The 16,705-nt window shown below is 51.3% G+C and overlaps 5 protein-coding genes across 5 annotated transcripts; 2 read left to right on the top strand and 3 right to left on the bottom strand.

Annotated features, from left to right (window-relative positions):
• Positions 1-316: 316 nt before the first annotated feature.
• Positions 317-2,715, bottom strand: Z517_07793 (uncharacterized protein; the record flags this gene model as incomplete). The annotated part of the gene is made up of 2 exons (XM_013426314.1): positions 317-1,592; positions 1,664-2,715. The coding sequence occupies 2 exons, from the start codon at positions 2,713-2,715 to the stop codon at positions 317-319; spliced, it is 2,328 nt and encodes a 775-aa protein (XP_013281768.1).
• A 1,631-nt stretch (positions 2,716-4,346) lies between these two features.
• On the bottom strand, positions 4,347-7,589 carry Z517_07792 (uncharacterized protein; the record flags this gene model as incomplete). Its single annotated transcript, XM_013426313.1, has 6 exons — positions 4,347-5,352; positions 5,405-5,671; positions 5,791-5,902; positions 5,945-6,574; positions 6,621-7,043; positions 7,094-7,589. The coding sequence occupies 6 exons, from the start codon at positions 7,587-7,589 to the stop codon at positions 4,347-4,349; spliced, it is 2,934 nt and encodes a 977-aa protein (XP_013281767.1).
• Positions 7,590-8,104: 515 nt separating this feature from the next.
• Z517_07791 (uncharacterized protein) lies at positions 8,105-11,168 on the top strand (the record flags this gene model as incomplete). Its single annotated transcript, XM_013426312.1, has 3 exons — positions 8,105-8,482; positions 8,573-8,823; positions 8,987-11,168. The coding sequence occupies 3 exons, from the start codon at positions 8,105-8,107 to the stop codon at positions 11,166-11,168; spliced, it is 2,811 nt and encodes a 936-aa protein (XP_013281766.1).
• Positions 11,169-14,038: 2,870 nt separating this feature from the next.
• Z517_07790 (uncharacterized protein) lies at positions 14,039-14,875 on the top strand (the record flags this gene model as incomplete). Its single annotated transcript, XM_013426311.1, has 1 exon — positions 14,039-14,875. One exon carries the CDS (start codon positions 14,039-14,041, stop codon positions 14,873-14,875), a length of 837 nt encoding a protein of 278 aa, XP_013281765.1.
• Positions 14,876-15,029: 154 nt separating this feature from the next.
• Z517_07789 (uncharacterized protein) lies at positions 15,030-16,704 on the bottom strand (the record flags this gene model as incomplete). Its single annotated transcript, XM_013426310.1, has 2 exons — positions 15,030-16,095; positions 16,142-16,704. 2 exons carry the CDS (start codon positions 16,702-16,704, stop codon positions 15,030-15,032), a joined length of 1,629 nt encoding a protein of 542 aa, XP_013281764.1.
• Between the last annotated feature and the right edge of the window lies 1 nt (position 16,705).

The following is a 16,705-nucleotide window of genomic DNA, read 5'->3' as shown; positions in this document are numbered from 1 at the left end:
GAGGATAGCAGCACTGTATCATTCATCATTCATCATTCATCATGCTTGATCATGCTCATGTCCTTCGTTGACCTCATCAACATCGTCAAGATCATTCAAGTCAAACACGAGGTGCTCCTGACTTGCAATGTGTGCACCCGCAGTCACTACTCAGTCCTTTGCAGCTCAAGGAGTAGATATATCTTATCCATCTGTCATGCCGTCCTTCCACCACACAGCACAGCACAGAACAATGGCCTCCATTCCACAAAAACTCAATCTCATTCCCAACTTTGTCTCCAGGCCAACCAACCTAGACTCTTTCCATCACGTTCATTCAACCCAGCACAATCTCCCTCCACTCAGGTCCGGGCGCAAACGTCTTCCCGTCCAGCACCGAAGCCTTCAGCACATGGCCGATGCCTCGTCGCTCATAGACCGCCTTCTCCGGCAGGTACTCGACCATGATGACCCAGTAGGAGACATTCTCCACCAGATTCACAAAGGCGTCGTCGTAGTCATCGTCTCCAGGAGCGGCGGCGTTGAGGTTTGGTTTGTGGTGGCGTTCGGCGAGGACGAGGAATTCAAACAGGGAATCCTTCGGAAAGGGTGAAGGTGTTCTTTCCCCGGCATGTAGCTCTTCGTCTATGTCTGCGTCAGATGTAGTGTCAGCTCCAGCATCGGTGACAGCACGGCTCCTTGTACCTTCAAACTTGGGGAGGAAGTCCGGAATGACTTCTCCACATATCGACCCGGTGCTGTCCAGGATGGAAAGCTCGCAGTAAGAACCTGAATCTGGCGCAGGAGCAGCAATGGCCATGCGGATAACGACCGTCTGAAAAGTCAAGAGGGTGTATGGTATATTCGACGGTATTCCCAAGGGGTCTCGTGTAGCCCACGGGACATGATCGAATGCGCGATTTCTTTGATGAATCTCTTCATGTGCTTCCATGGTTTTGAGTTTGCCTTCTGCATTCGCATTCCCTTCGTCGTTCATGTCAAACTGGTGTCTAATTGTGGACGGATCATGAACCACCTCAGGCTCACTACCCGGCCTAGACACGGACCAGGTGATCCAGTTGGCTCTGGAGAGCCAGTCGAGGATATCATCCTCGCCTTCCGTGATCTCTATCTCTTTCCAAAAGTCCCAAAACGATGGTGCCCGCCAGCCTGCCCACGACCAGCTCGGAAACTCCGACCTACGCCGCACGTCCGAAGACAGCGCTGGATTGTCTGCACGATTCCGAAAAATCATGGCTACGGGGAGGAGCTTGACGGGAAGGCCTTCGATCATGCCCGTCTTACCGGCGTCGGCTACACGCTGGAGGAACCCAGACATGGCATTGAGTGCGTCACCATCCAGGGTAATGTTGCGCTTTTGGAACTCCTCCAGGGCGCTGAAGAGGAAGTCGTATGGTTCCAAGAGATACTCCATCTCATCCATGCCTTGTCGTGCCAGGGCGATGTAGTTGGTACCCCATTCAAGGGGATTCCGGGTCTGAGGCGCCGCGTCGCGACACAGCTCTTCGGACCAGATGCGCTCCCGACAGCGGAAATAGACTTGGCCATTGACAAAATTCATTGTTCGGCGCGAGAGATGCTGTTCTTGGAGCCTGCGTCGACGATTGTTAGCAGAAGGCCTAGACAGGAGGTTGCTTGTACTGGGGGGAAATCAAAAGACTACTCATACGTCCAACCGCGCGTCGACCACACCGCTGATTTCAGGTGGGCGTCCAGGGGCGCCACGCTGATCAGACTGATATCGGGCTTTATGTAATGTACCATCTGGTTCGGGGTGCGTGGCCTTCCAACACCCGGCAACCCCCCATCCGCACTGGGACTGTTAGCAGCCACAATAGTCACATATGCCCTCTCATAGATCATGTCCATGTTGCTGATGTTTTTCCGAAGGTCATCGAGGTCATCCTGCAACAGACACAGTGAGTCGAACCAGAAATACCGCAAGCCGAGCCTCTTGACCACCTCCATGGAGTCGCGGATGGTCTGGGGAAACGTATATGCCCGAGTTTGCATAGAATTGGGAACCGTCCACATGTCCAGCTCATCTTTCAGAAGGCGAGGAGGACTTGCCCCTCCCCACACATAGCTTAAGGCGACATACTTCTCCGCCCATGGAATGTCCGTTAGACACATTTCCTGGACGTCGACAACGCGGAGATGAGGGAGAAGATTCTGGCGATGCGGGCTCTTCCCAGTTGCTGTGTACGGGCAGACATCGTGAAACTGCTCGCAGAGTGCAAGCCAGGATTTCATGCGTTGGTAATCAACACCTTTGAGGTCCACGAGTCTTCCCGCCTCGGGAACATGGATACGATGGTTCGTGAGGAATGTGATCTGTTCCCCGAACTTGCTCATCAGGTAGTGGGTTCGGCCATTAGGCTTGTGATAGGCAAGGTTGAACCGGAAGTGCCCTCTGGGAAACGATGCAAAGTATATCGTGTCCGGAGGCCCTCTGTCCCGAGGGCAGCTTTCGAGGATGGCGAGACTGAATCTGCACGACGGGCAATGCTCTCTGGCTGCAATTGTTTGGAACAATCCTATCTCCAGCTCATAGAATGACACCACATGGGGGAATCGCTGGCGCAGAGCTTGACCGAGGACGTCGAATGCGTCGGAGTTCTGCTTGAATTGCAGCCCGGCCAGCAATTGGCAGAATTGCGAGTCGCAGAATTGGTCGAGGCAACCATTGGCATTCTCTTGTTGAGAGATGTCCATTGGACACCGGACAGAGCAAGGAAGGTCAGAGTGCAGGATCTACGGAAAGATCTGATTAACTCGGTGCCCAATCGAAGATGTTGAATGATGTGATCAATCAAGCTTAGCGCAGTGCGCAGGTGGTTCGGTGTGGCTGTGGGGGCCAGATACAGCGGCACGCGCCGCCCCACATATTTTCAAACCGCCGAGCCGCCACCACGCTTTAGCGTCTTGGCTTTGTCATCGTTTATGCGGACGTGATAGGCCTCCACCGTCTCTGTCCTGCACCTCGTACTCGCTTGCAGGAGCTCCAGGACGCTAAATTTGCAGTGAGAGGATCAAAGGTATATAACCTGGTAAGGCCCGAGCTACCTGCTGAAGACCTACTTTCCTCCTCATATCATGGTCACATGACGTACCTAGCGCGACCTTCCCTATTAGGATGGCCTGCCTACCTTCTTCTATACCATGTAGCGCACCTCTCCCCCCTCTCTCTTCTTATTTAGCCAGAGATAGATCAACACGATCCAGACGTCATTAAGGCAGTTGAGAGTCTGCACAACTCCGTGGGCCAGTGTGGCCTCGTTTCCTTGTTTCCTGACCGCCTTCGCTCCGATCCCAACAACGAGGCAAAGGGCTCAAGAGCAGAGGTACTTCCGTGTGCACAGGTATTTAACAACCTCTTGCCATTTATGCATATTCATTTTCTCACCCCTGAATCACGATACCATTTATGCATATTCATATTCTCACACCTGGATCACGATACCATTTATGCATATTCATATTCTCACATCTGGATCACGATACCATTTATGCATATTCATTTTCTCACCCCTGGAGCACGACACCATTCATGTTCGCGTAGAACAGATTAACTAATACACGCGCATTCGATTGTTACGTTGCACCTTCGTTGGAAATTTTAGATATTGAGACTTTCTATGTCAATTTTATTCTGCATGGCCAATAGCCAGCCACCATTAAGATCCCTTGTGTCTTCGTTCTCGTGCTTTGTTTCCTTCCCTGCTTCTTTAGCCTGATTACCCGTTTCCTACATATCTGCACAATCTCCCTAGTAGAGTGATCTGATATCTACTCGGTACACACTATGTCATGACTAGGAGTCAAGGGCTAAAAGGAAACACAAAGTACAATGTCAAGTATATCAAAGCATATGGTATAGTTATGATGGGAACCTAGTTCTCGCTCTTTCCCCTATGGTGCAGTACTGCTGTACATCAAAGACGCCTCGTCAACTAATAGGCACTCAGGCACTCATGGATGCCCAAAACCCAATAGCATGAAATGGGTTAGAAAGACCACCCTCACAGCGAGGGCCACGTGTTATAACAAGTTGGAACCCCCGTGCTAGGTGTTCCCCAGTCCCAGGCTCAGGCAACACTCCAGTAGGGACGCTAAAAGTGCATTGCCACTGCGGCAGTAGCACTTGGAACGGTTGTCTCGCGCAGTGTTCTCGGTAAACACTCGGTGTTATTGATCAAGGCTCCAGAGGGTACGAGGTACGGACAAACTGGTTGGTGAGCATCATTACCATCTGCTTGTATTCAAGCGAATCGTGAATCTAACCTAATGCATCAAAATGAAGAGTAACCCCATCCCTGAACGAACAGGTGCTCCTCTCCCTCATCTCATGGTCGGTTCTCGTGCATCTTCTCATGTCTCCTGCAATCGTTTTTCCTCACAAACCTCTTGCCACAACGCGCGCACATGTAGTCCCTTTGGTCTCTGTGCGCTCGTTCATGGTCTTCTAATATCGACGCACGGACAAAGCTCTTCCCGCACCTTTCGCAGCCAAACCTCGCATGGCCGGGTCTCGGTGTCTGTATTTCCTTGAAGAGCTGAGCTTTGATCTCGGTGTTTGGATGGAAGCTCTGCATGTGGTTCTCAAGGTCCTTCTTAGATCCAAATCCAACGTCCGACACGTCGCAGTCTACCACAACACACTGAAATGGCCGCTCGTGTCTGCGAACATGTCTGTCTCGTGTTTTTGCGTCAGTAAACCCTTCGTGAAAGTAGAAGCAGGTGACCTTCGGGCATCGGAAACACTTGGAGCCGTAATGTGATTTTAACCTCTCGAGAGTTTCAGCACTCAAGTCTCTGTTCGTAAAGAGCTCCTCCAGTGACCTGCGGATGCCGCCCATCGCGTTTCGAAGCCCTTCCAGGCTGATTTCGCTACGCTTATCAGCGTCCTTGCTCCGATACAGTACCGTGTGAGTCCAAAGAGACTGAAATCCATCTGCGGCGCCCTCAAAGTTTGTGAGTCGGCGACAGATAGCAGGCCCCAGGCTGTCTTGCAACTGCGACGCTCTGGCCTGCGGAAGGTTGATTTTAAGGTCGTCTTTACGCTCCCCTATGGCCCGTAGCATGCTCTCCGCTGCTTCCCAGAGCTCTTGCACCTCAGTCTGGTGTGTATCGAATTGGATGTCACTCACTGCCGCCAATCGAGCGAGTATCGTATCAAAATGGTTCATCCATCTCGCAACTGCATAGTCCGCAAAGGCATACGATCCGTCGAGTACGTCTTCCTCCAGAACGGCTCCGTCAAACAAAGGGTGAGCGAGGTATCCCAAGCATAAGCTCGCCAGCCTGCATTCCATGGCCAGAAGATCGATGTGACCTGACTGCGTAATATATCTTGACGAGGATTAGTTCATCCCCAAAAGCAAAGTAGTACTATAGTACGTACCTCTCGGCCGTGCCATGCACGAGAACTACACGGCCTCCGCTCACCGTCACCAAAGGTGCGCACAATTCGTGGGCGGTTACCCGCAACTGACATGTCCAAGGGTCTACTCGCTGTTCGTTAGGACATATTGACATTGCACCCTGAATTTCGTGCCACTTGAGTGGTCGAGTGGCACAAATCATCCACCCTAAAAATTCTTGTATTTTGCGCCATGATTGTTCAACCCCTCCATGCCGTTTCTTAATGCGTTCAATAATTCGATCATACCTACCAAGAGTTCCAACGTCAGCGCAGTCACAAAACACTCACACAGTGTATAGATGGGTGCAACCAAAGACGAGCATTCCAGGGGTATCGGCCACAGAAGTGGAACCAGCCATACTCACGCTTCTGCCAACTCCTTTGGGAAACGCTCGGTTTCAAGTTCACGCTGAAGACCGCGAAGGTCGAGTTGCTGATGGAGGTTTTCCATAACCAGTTTGGCGAACAAGAACTGACCTTTAGAAAATTAGCAAGTCCGCGCCTTCGGAAACAGAGTACGCATACCAGCTGCATTACCGCATGTGTGCTGAGCCAACAGAGACGATGCTTGGTCGCCAAGTCCAAACTTCTCCTGAATCTTGACTGTCCATGCTTGCACAAAGGCACGAATGTCCTGGCTGTTGTCATCGCGTGTGATAGTAAACTCCTCCGCGGAGGATAATAATCCCCTGATATCGGGCTCTTCTTGACTGATTATGAGAACACGCAGCTTTGATGGCTCCCGATCGTCAACTCCTTTGACCAAAGAAGTAAGAAACGGGAGTAGCGACCTCCGTTCCTCTGGTCGGCATTCGTCCAAACCATCAACGACTATGTATTGGCGCTGGCCCTCTCCAGAGACGGTTCTAAACAACTTCTTTGTGATCTGATCAGAAGACAGGACAGGTTCGCAGCTTTTCCGCCTTTCCACATCAAAAAAGGGTACGAGATCAGGTATGACATCAGATTCGACATCATCACCCCTATACCAATACAATTGTTGGGCGAGAAGACCCTTCAAAATCCCGGCACAAGTGGTTGTTGTAACGTCATCACGTCTACAGTAAAAGTATGCTGCTCTGTGTTGATTTTGTCTCACGCAAGCTTCAAGGCAAGCTTGAATGATGATCGACGCCAATATTGTTTTCCCTAAACCAATTCAGTCGAATATTATCCGGAGCGGTACTTTCTTTACCTGCGCCTGGAATGCCGTGCATCCATAGTATTGAGGACCGGGGAAGGTCGTCTGCGAGCCAGCTGGAAACCTTTTCCTTCTGTGTGATCCACAATCCCGTCTGAGCATACCCTTCGCGGGCTCTTATAGCTGACTCATGCGAGTCGCAAGTGGTATTTCCCCCTATCCAGACTCGTACTGCAGACAACTGCTCCTGTTTACGGATTTTTTCTTCCTTTTCGAGTAATTCTCGTGCGAGGCGCACCTCCTGCTCGACATCCAGGATTGCCCTGAGTACCTCTGTTTGGTGTGCTTCGTGTTGACGAGCCTGGAGCAGGTTGAATTGTGATTCAATCAATTGTCCATGCCGATTGAGATTCCGGAGAATTCCTTCAAACTTTGTATTGAAGTCACCCCATGCAGATCGAAAAAGATGTTTCCAACCTCAAGGGAAGTCAGGAAGAGAGAAACGATGATTGCGCACTGTTGCTCACCTGACCGGTCGAGGACACGAATTGCGGGCAGATGAAATTCAAGAATGTCCTTGTACATCATGGCAAGAACCTTTTGCATCTCTGGATGCTGTTGAAAAAGCGACTCGTACTGCTGGAGCAGGGGTAATAATTCACCGATTTGCTCGTAGGCGTCCAAAATCTTGTCGAGGCAATCCGCCGAGGTGCTCGAGACGAGGAGGAGGAACTTCAAGGGTCCCCAAACAAAGGCAAGGACATCATTAGTATTGACGAAGACTTCGATGATCTTGCCAAACTGCTGCATCGCCTCTATGAAGCGCCGAATTCGAGTCAAGTTACGTAGTCCTCGCTGTGTGTCTTGACGTCTCTGAATCTCATTGACCGCATCCTCGACGTCCTTCAGAGATGTGCACCGGAAGCTTTGCAACTGCTTCCCGGTCAAACGACTTTTGAACTTTGTCAGCTCGACTTGGAAAGCATGAGGAGCAGTTGAGGAGCCTTGTGTTGTTGCAGCCATTGCACATCAGCGGCACATAGAAAACCAAGTCATTGACCAAGTCAACCGAACTTTGATGGCTCGTTTTTCTCGTCAACACCCCGAATCCGTCGCAATCAGATGCAGTATGTCTTCAGGACGCTTAAAGTTTCGGAAGATCGCTGCGTCGATCACAGTCGGGGCAGCATCAGAACGTTCTCACGTTCTCGGAGGGAGTTTCCATAATTTTAGAGCATATTGGACAGGTGGCACGATCAGGTCAAGGGTTGAGAGCGAGGCATGTGCAGGCGCGGGCGCAGGCGCGGGCGCAGTGGCTTGCAGGCGGAGTGCGGATGCCTTCTGTGAGGCTGACTTGGGCAGCAGCGTGGCATCCTCGAGGCTTTCTCTTTGGGCTGATATGACTAGCTTTTTCGTCGTATGGAGGTCTTGAATCAGGTGTATCATCACTCAAGAGACAATGATACTAATACCAACCACTGTTACTGCGATAGTCCGCAAAAAGTTCCATCCAAGACACCCACTGCGGCTCCTACATTATGACATCATTCAAACGTACCGGAGATTCCCTCGACCCCTTCGTGCCCTTCTCATTTCCGCCGCATTTCTCCCAGCACCCACAAGGCCTCGACGGGGGCTCCGAATTACCTCTTGATGTTGTTGGTGCTGGTCACTGGAACCATGTCTGGAACGAGCTTATTGGCAATACCGGCCACCCCGATTACAACGTTGACAATGTCGAAGGAGGCAACACAAATAACATCTTTCCGGCTATCCACGATGTGCAGGACGATATCGAATCTTGGGTCGCAAAGGATCTGGGGATTGCTCCCTTTGACGATTCGGATCAGTTGCGCATAGACCGAGGAGACGCCGTCGGTCCCCTACAAGATGGTTTCAATCGATGCTATGGCATGGTCAGTGATTGCCTGCGCTCCACACATCACCTCTCTAAAGCCCGAGGAAGACTCCCTCTCGACGCCTGTGGCTGATATTCCTGCATGCAGATTTACCGCGCAAATGCTCAGCTTCAAGGGAACATGTCTGAAGTATCGCAATGTCTAAGGGAGAACGCGACTCAGGCTCGGACGCATTTTATCCTGGAAATCGTGTGCATCGATGATGAGCTTTTCATCTGCATCCCAGGTAGTATGCGAATTGCAAGACTCAACCTCCACTTGACTGAGGCATTGGCGGGCCACGTAAAAGCCCGAAAGATCCATCTTGAGGCCCTGGCCCACCGAAGGACGATACTCGAGTAAGTCCCCCACATAAGCGCATCTGAAATGCATTCGTAGTCTTGTAACTGAGTGGCAACGGCTTTCTTTCTTGACTACCTCCATTTCCTATCCTCCAGCTATTTTGGCATCGCTGTCTTCGTGCTGTGCCTCAAATTTGCGCGACAGGACTGACTCATTCAGAGACATTGGGGCCGCCACAAGAGCGAGAGACGCGCTTACAACTATCAACATCAACGTATATGGGACTGAAGAGTTACAAAGCTCTATTGGTAGTGACTTTTCTGCGAAAAATATATGGCTACAACGACCTGACTGGCTGAGCCCGGGCTCGACATATGACAATCCGCACGTCTTGAAGTTCGGCACTCACCAGCAAAGTGAGCTGAATATTCCCTACCAGTTGGAACATACCCCTAGAGCCTCGGACTTTCATGATTCGGTCGAACAGATGTACTCGATGCTGACGCGTAATCAGCACCTCCAAGGCTTAGCTGGTGATGCTCACCTTCTCACCCCACTTCTACAGCACCAGGAAAAGGCTCTAGACTTTATGATTCAACGAGAGACAGGCCCCATTCCAGAAGAATTTCAGCTATGGGAAGCTACGTGGGATGGGTCAGAGCACAGGTATCGGCACAAAATTACAGGCATAGAATCTCGGACAGAGCCGGTGGAAGCTGGTGGCGGTATTTTAGCCGATGAAATGGGCATGGGCAAGACCTATTCGATTCTAGCACTAATAGTTCGGACGCTGGAGGAGGCAAGAAAATGGTCCAACGACCCGGACGTCCACACCGCAGAAGAGATCATCCCGACCAAAATCCTTTCGAGAGCGACATTGGTCGTTGTGCCATCTCCGTTGTTGCTGGCTACTTGGGAAGATGAGATTCGGAAACGCGTCAATTTGCCATTGAGAGTCCTGAAATATCACGGCAGTGCGAGAACCAGCGATCCTCGAGTCGTGGCCGACTATGACATTGTCTTGACAACTTACCATACAATCGTCGCGGACAATCGCAGAACGAATCCTGCCACAGAGGTGATTTGGTATCGCATTGTTTTGGACGAGGCACACTTTATTCGGAGAAATACTACTTTTCTACACAAGGGAGTCGCTGGACTTAACGCAAAGTTTCGTTGGTGTGTGACGGGCACGCCTATACAAAACACTCTAGATGATATTGGCTCCCTCTTCGCCTTCATCAAGATATTCCCATTCGATAGACCGGGAGTCTTCCGCAAATTCATCACGGTCCCATGGCACGAAGGGGGGATTCAGCGCCAGCAGGGCCAACGGAATCTTGTCCAACTCTTCGACTCGGTTGGCATCAGACGTCCAAAGGATCATCTGAAGCTGGCTATGCCTATAGAGACGATCAGCAGAATTCAGTTATCCCCTGAAGAGCGAGCACAGTATAAGAAGACAAGAGAGGACATGAAACGGGCATTGCAGCAGCTCGTCGGGCTGCCCGAGAGCCGAACCAGATTCAGCTTGTTTCAAATGCAACTGCAACTACGCCTTCTCTGCAATCATGGCACTTTCCAACATCAGTTCCATTGGGTTAAAAGCAGGAACATTCGGGATGCTCGAGAAGATGCTCTAAGCTCTGCAGGCAACGACGGCGAGGTCAAGTGTTCAGCGTGCGAACAAACAGTGTACGCTGTCCTCTCGAACCGGGCTTCCAGCCTGTCCAATGTCTGTGCACATGTACTGTGCTCTGAGTGCAAAGAAGGCACAGGTGACGATTGTCCAGTGTGCGAGGCGACGCTTCGACCTCTTGGTTATCAACGACCCGCGGTGGGAGAGATCTCCCAGTCCCAGCTGCACCAAGGCAACCTCCGCTCCACAGGCCACTCTTCCAAGATGATTGCTCTGACCAAGGACCTCAGAAGTGCCGCAGCTGCGGGTGACAAGAGCATCGTCTTCTCGTGCTGGACAACGACGCTGGACCTGATCGGCCATCACCTGCAATGGTGGGGGATTCCGTTCCAGCGGGTTGATGGCGAGCACTCATTCAAGCACCGTCAGAACATGCTCACGCGCTTTGAGACCGACCCGTGCATCCCCGTGCTGATCATGACCACGGGCGTGGGCGCCTTCGGCCTGAACATCATTGCCGCAAGCCGTGTCTTCCTTGTCGAGCCGCAATGGAACCCCAGCGTCGAAGCCCAGGCAATCGGCCGCACCATCCGCATTGGCCAGCGAAAAGCCGTGCATGTTACGCGCTACGTGGTTGAGGATTCCGTGGAAGAGGGCATTAGACAGTTGCAGCAGCACAAGCGCGGCATCGCAATGATGACCAACAAGAGCACCGAGATGAGTGACACGCACATCAAACCCGAGTTCAAGTCGTTGCATTGACCCTCTCTGGCGCGTGCACGGGGAATGTGCAAATATACAGAATGAACGAAACATATGTGATTGACTCCCCAGCGAGAGAACAGACTATGTATGTACGATGATTCAATGTCCACCTATTTCCTTTCCATCTCTCCTAGCTCGACCCTTCGGATACCAACTGGGTATGTCAAGCTAAATGTCCATTGAAGTAGTATGTACACACCGTTAACGCCACCACGCTCGTCATACTTGTATCCATACCGTGTCATGATGGATGAAATAATGTCCGGAGTCTCAAGTTCCCAGCAATGGACAACTCCCAGTTTGAGCATATAACGTACCAAAATAGCGCTGAATCAAGTCCTGTTCTTCCTTTCTTATCTTCCCTCTCTTTCCCCTGAGTTGTGAGCCTGATCCTCGTCATTCGGTGGGTTGTATAAATCCACCCATCCATCCATCCATCATGCTCCATATGCTCCATGCTCCTTTCAAGTTCCGAGTTCCGATTTCGCTTGTGTGGGGGAAAAAATAAACGGCCAAAAAAAACTAAGCAAAGCAATCGCTCTATACATATGTGTGTGTGCATGTTTGTACGTATGTATGTACTTGTACCGGGTATGTGTCTGTGCTCATAGTACCACTCCGTGAAAGAAGAGGGAGGGGGGCGCAGTGAGAGGATCTGGGCTCCGGGGGTCTAACCACGGACAACAAAACAAAATGTAGGCAGGCAGAAAGGGAAAAAAAACCCCATTCTGGCTCAGCGGCAACAGCATGCCAGATTTTGCAAAAGCCAAAACAAATCGATTGATTCCCCGTGCGTGGAGACAAATGTCTCCCAACATGAGCAAGAAGGGAGAGAGCGTACAAAAAGTCTTGGTCTCAAAGTGGACGCCGAAGGACCTTTTTCGTTGTTGCTCACGCGACGTTTGTTCAAAGGCAATAATCGCCCACAGTTGTCGGTCTTGGTCGGCCCAACATGGCTTGTTAGCCAAGGGAACTCTGGCGCCGTGACCCATAGGTTTTCACTTGTCATTACACTGTCAAAACGAGGTCATGTTGGATCGAGGCTGGTTTGCCACGCTTCGCGGCGACTGGTGGCGGGCACTCGGGGAATGACGAAGGCTAGGGGTCGACGGGGCTACCATATCAGGGAGAAAAGTCCCACCCCCTTTGGGATGCAGCCTTTGGACCTCGATGAAAAGCCCGCGCGTCAAATGACTCAGTCTTGTCATTGCTCACGTCTGGAGTGTTGAGTGGGTACGACATCGCCAATTTTTCTTGGTTTCCAACGGCGACTTACTCGTAAGAGGTTGTTGTGTCCACCGTAATCCGTCCAGCCGGTCACAGCGACAGCCGACACAGAAACCCCGACAGCCGAGTTCTATGCTTAGAAGGGGGCTCTGCTCCAGGAAGAAGACTGAATGCTGCGGATTCCAGAATGCTCCGACCGGGTCCATTCAGCAGTCTTTTTGAGACACAAAACCCGGTGTGTGTTTGTGTGTATGTTCACGAAGCCATCAGATTCCTAACCATGTGGTGAGCAATTCTGAATGCGAGTCGACTTCTAAGGCTTCAAGAAACCACGATAACCAACTCTTCCCTGTAGCTCGTTATCCTGCAGAGGCACCTCAAAGGTTGTAGTCCGTAAGATCTTGGCCTGGTTCAGACATTCTCAGAAGTTTTGCCTTCTTCAACGTCTCAGTGGCCCAAGAAGATTGGGCTGAAGCACCGCCCTAACCTTCCTGCAGGAATGGAGCTGCGACCGTGGACTTCTGGTCCACCCCAGCAAGACAACGGTGAGGGGACCGCTTCTCTACATCGGCTTTATGCCGTTCTGTGTCTTCTAGGATGCATTCGTTCTGCTTCCGAGGCAGGAATTGCGGTTACTCATGCAATGCTTGCCCTGCGAACAGATTGGTGTTTCACTGTTTAGCAAGCAGCCTGATGATCCGATCAAGGAAATCCGGAAGCACATCCGAACCATCCATTACGTCGAAGTGAAGAATTATGGTACGTGGAGCCAGTAAGTGAGTCGCCCAAGTTTCTCTCGGCAGTGGGAATGTCGCGGATGGACTTGCACACTTGAATGGGCGGTCAATGCTCCAGACTGGACTCGACTATAGTCCTTGCCTGAGTTGTGTCTTGTAAAACCACCTCGAGTGGGGGTACTGATATCGTGCCACTGCCGCTGATGGTATTTGCTTTTCTTTGATGGGTGTTGAGACTGTGACCGACAACTATTGTTTCTTTGACTCCAAAATTGTCTCTGCTGAGTTGAATGCCAAGGTATGGCGATCGAGAAACAGGCCCTCATGAATGCTCCAAACATCCGGCGATCCGACCATGAGTACAGTCGAACCACGATTCTTGTAGAAATGAGGTCAATCGGAAATAAGGCTACGGCAATCGGTGGACAGTCCGGGAGTCGGACGGGCGCTGGGTGACTTGCTAACAACTGTGTAGTCCGACAATCGAGGTATCTGTAGCAATGCCGCTTCTCGGGACGGAAGTCGGACGTGTATGCGATTCGTCCACAGCGCAAGGCTCTTGTATCGTCTCATGCTCGATGTGTAATTGTTGTGTAAATGACAGTATCCTGGTCACATATACGTTCCGACTCGGACACCCGAAGCATCGCAGGATGACGGGGCGATGGCAGCGTAAGGAGGGGCGAGCCAGCAAGGTGGTATTCCGAGCGTTTGGAATACCGGTGTGTGGTTTCCACAAATACTGGCGGGTTCGGGTTCTTTGTCTGCTTCTGAGAAACAAACTCTTTCATCTTCTGCTTCCGCTGTTGCTGTTCTTGCTGTTGCCGGCAACCCTTTGAAGACCTGATTCACAAGTTGTTGATCTCCCCCCTAGCCACCTGCTTAGCTTGCTAAATCCCAGCAATGGCTTCCATGAACCAGAGTAGTAGCGTCTCGAGCGAGGCGAAAGAGCAGGACCATGCCGCGCAGGTCAACCTCGCAGTCAAAGAACCGCAACAAAAATCAGCCGTGAGGCGCTTAAAACAACATTTGACAAGCCACATCGAAGTCAACATTCTCGCCGAGACGGAACTCCTAATTCTCACTTTCTGCACCGGAATGCAAGACGCGACGACCTTCCCAGACTACCATTGCTTTGCTTCGAACCAGACGGGCAACACAGTCATGCTAGCAATGGCCATCCTCCTTCCGGACGTGGCTGGCGAACTGTTCATCACAGAAAACATTGGGATTGCTTTGGGTTTTTTTCTGGCCGCAGGGTGGCTAACTGGTCAACTGGGTCACATCATTGGGGCACGGTCTCGTCTTTGGATCGTATTTTGCAATTTGATCCAGACTATACTTGTCTTCATCGCGGCTGCAATTCAATACACCTATGGTATTGAGCTGCAAGGCACCAAAACCATGGTGATTATCGGCCTCCTGGCCTTCGCGGCCGGGAGTCAGGTCGTCATATCAAGAGCATTGGCGATCACAGAAATCACCACAGCAATGGCGACGGCAGCGTGGATTGATCTGCTAATCGACCCTCGTCTGCTTACAGCAAAGAATCGCCCTCGGAACCGTCGAGCGAGTTTTCTGGTGGCCATTGTGGCCGGGGCTTTCTTTGGCGCAGGCATATATCGGAGTCTTGGTCCAGCGACCTCGGTTTTGTTTTCAGCAATCGGTAAACTCATAGTGACATTCATGTTCTTGCTCAACAAAGCAGAGAAGTCACAAGAGTCCAGAAGCATCGTCTGAGTGTCATAAAGTTGCTATGACTTTGCATCGAGCTGATAGCCATGCAAGAACATGTGTTCACGTTCATGTTAGCGGAGGCGCAGGTTGATCTGAATGACATGATGAGCAAGCCGGCGTCGTTTGTCGTGGAATTAGATCTGGGTAAAAATATTGGCTAGAAGTATTCGTCGTCTAAATCTTGAGAAAATCCATATGTTTCCAATGTCTCGGGCCATCCCATCCACGGATTGAAGGCGAGGCGCATGCCGTCCAGCCATTGGCCCTGGTCTTCGAGGGCATAGTTTGTTGGCTCCCCGCTTCCACCTTCGATGACACGATCCGGCTGTTTGGATTGTCCTGTCTGGGGCACGCCAGGGACACTCTGAGAGCGAAGGATTTGAGGGTTGGGCTTGACGGTCATAGTATTTCTCGGCGGACGCTGGCGTTGTGATCTTAGGGAGGCGGTGGAAATGCCGTTGGAACTATTGTCCCGAGGGGGTGCGGGACTGGTCACCTCATTGCTGTCATCAACAAAGTCTGCTCGGCCTATCAGACTATGGATTGCCAGGCGTTGTCTGGTCCTAGCTTCATCTGCAAGCCTTGACAGATGGTCCTCCAGTACTTCTTCGGGGTGCGGTAGTTGTATGCCAGTGTTGGTGTTCTGAGCCGAATGGCGGGCGATGAGCATCTCGAGTTCTTTCTTCATCGGCTCGACTACAGGAGAGGTACGAAAAAACCTGTTCATGATAGATTGGCAGAAGCGGGCCTTTTCCAGAGCCGCTGGCATACTCAGACTTTGCGTGACAACGTCTGTTTGAGCGCTAAAAAGGATAATTCGAGCGCTATGGTACGCGCAGATTGCGGTGTCAAAGTCGATGGTCAGAACTTTACATTGCTCTGAAAATGCTGCAAAGATCTGGACAATTGATAAAGCGTGATTCAGACACAGAGTCCGCCTGCGGAGGATGTCTTCACGATTGATGCCTTCCATAGCCGAAGGGGGAGCGGCCTCTCTATAGCCGGTCAAAAATATTCGATACAGATCGGTGTATGCTTGGTGCCAACATTCGTGCACCATGAGGATTCGGGCGGGTCGTTCGCAGTAGGAGAAGATCTTGGGGTTGTAGCGATCAGAGTCGGCAAGGCTTCGGTATAAGTGCTGCAGCTCGTCTTCAAACCGCCGAACTGTGTGCATGAGCTCTTCTGGGGGGACTAATGACGATGCAAGCCGGCGCGTCAGTCTGTATCAGTCAGCATAGAACGGAAATCTGACAGCTGACAATCTACCTCATAATGTCTGTTCTTATAGCCGCCAGCCTGATACATGCAGCATAGGTCCCGATGCGTTCCGGTCTGTCGAAAGATATTGCCCTCAACGGGGCTGTTTCCACCGGGGAATCCTGCTCGAAAGCCGTTTCTGGACATGGAAGTTGGAGGAAGACGTTCTCTGGTGGACATGTCTCGAATTCTCGTAGACCAACGGAGAAGTTGCCATCGAGGGCGAAACATGACCACATCAGTCGCCGCCGCACTTCTTGGGCCAGGAAACGCAATTCAGGACGCTCGTAGTTCAGTCTGAGCGCAACGGCCGATCGCCCCGCTAGTGCAGCAAGCATAAATGCCCTTGAGAAGTGACCTACCTCCACTCTATACCGGACAATCAAGATGAGAGCCTGGAGTCGAGAAGTGGAAGGGCTTTCCAAGTTTTGTAAGAGAAAGTCTTCGGCCTTCTGGGCCCATTGGGCACTTATTTCCCGAGCGTACGGCTCAATCTTGAGACGCTGACTCGTTACGGCACAGATTGCAAACGCCAAACAGTCTTCAATCGTTCCTTCGTGGCATCTTTGCATT

Source organism: Fonsecaea pedrosoi, assembly GCF_000835455.1.
Source record: "Fonsecaea pedrosoi CBS 271.37 unplaced genomic scaffold supercont1.5, whole genome shotgun sequence".
Classification (NCBI taxonomy): domain Eukaryota; kingdom Fungi; phylum Ascomycota; class Eurotiomycetes; order Chaetothyriales; family Herpotrichiellaceae; genus Fonsecaea; species Fonsecaea pedrosoi.
Note: the sequence above shows the minus strand (reverse complement) of the source record. Positions and strands in the feature narration are given on the sequence as shown.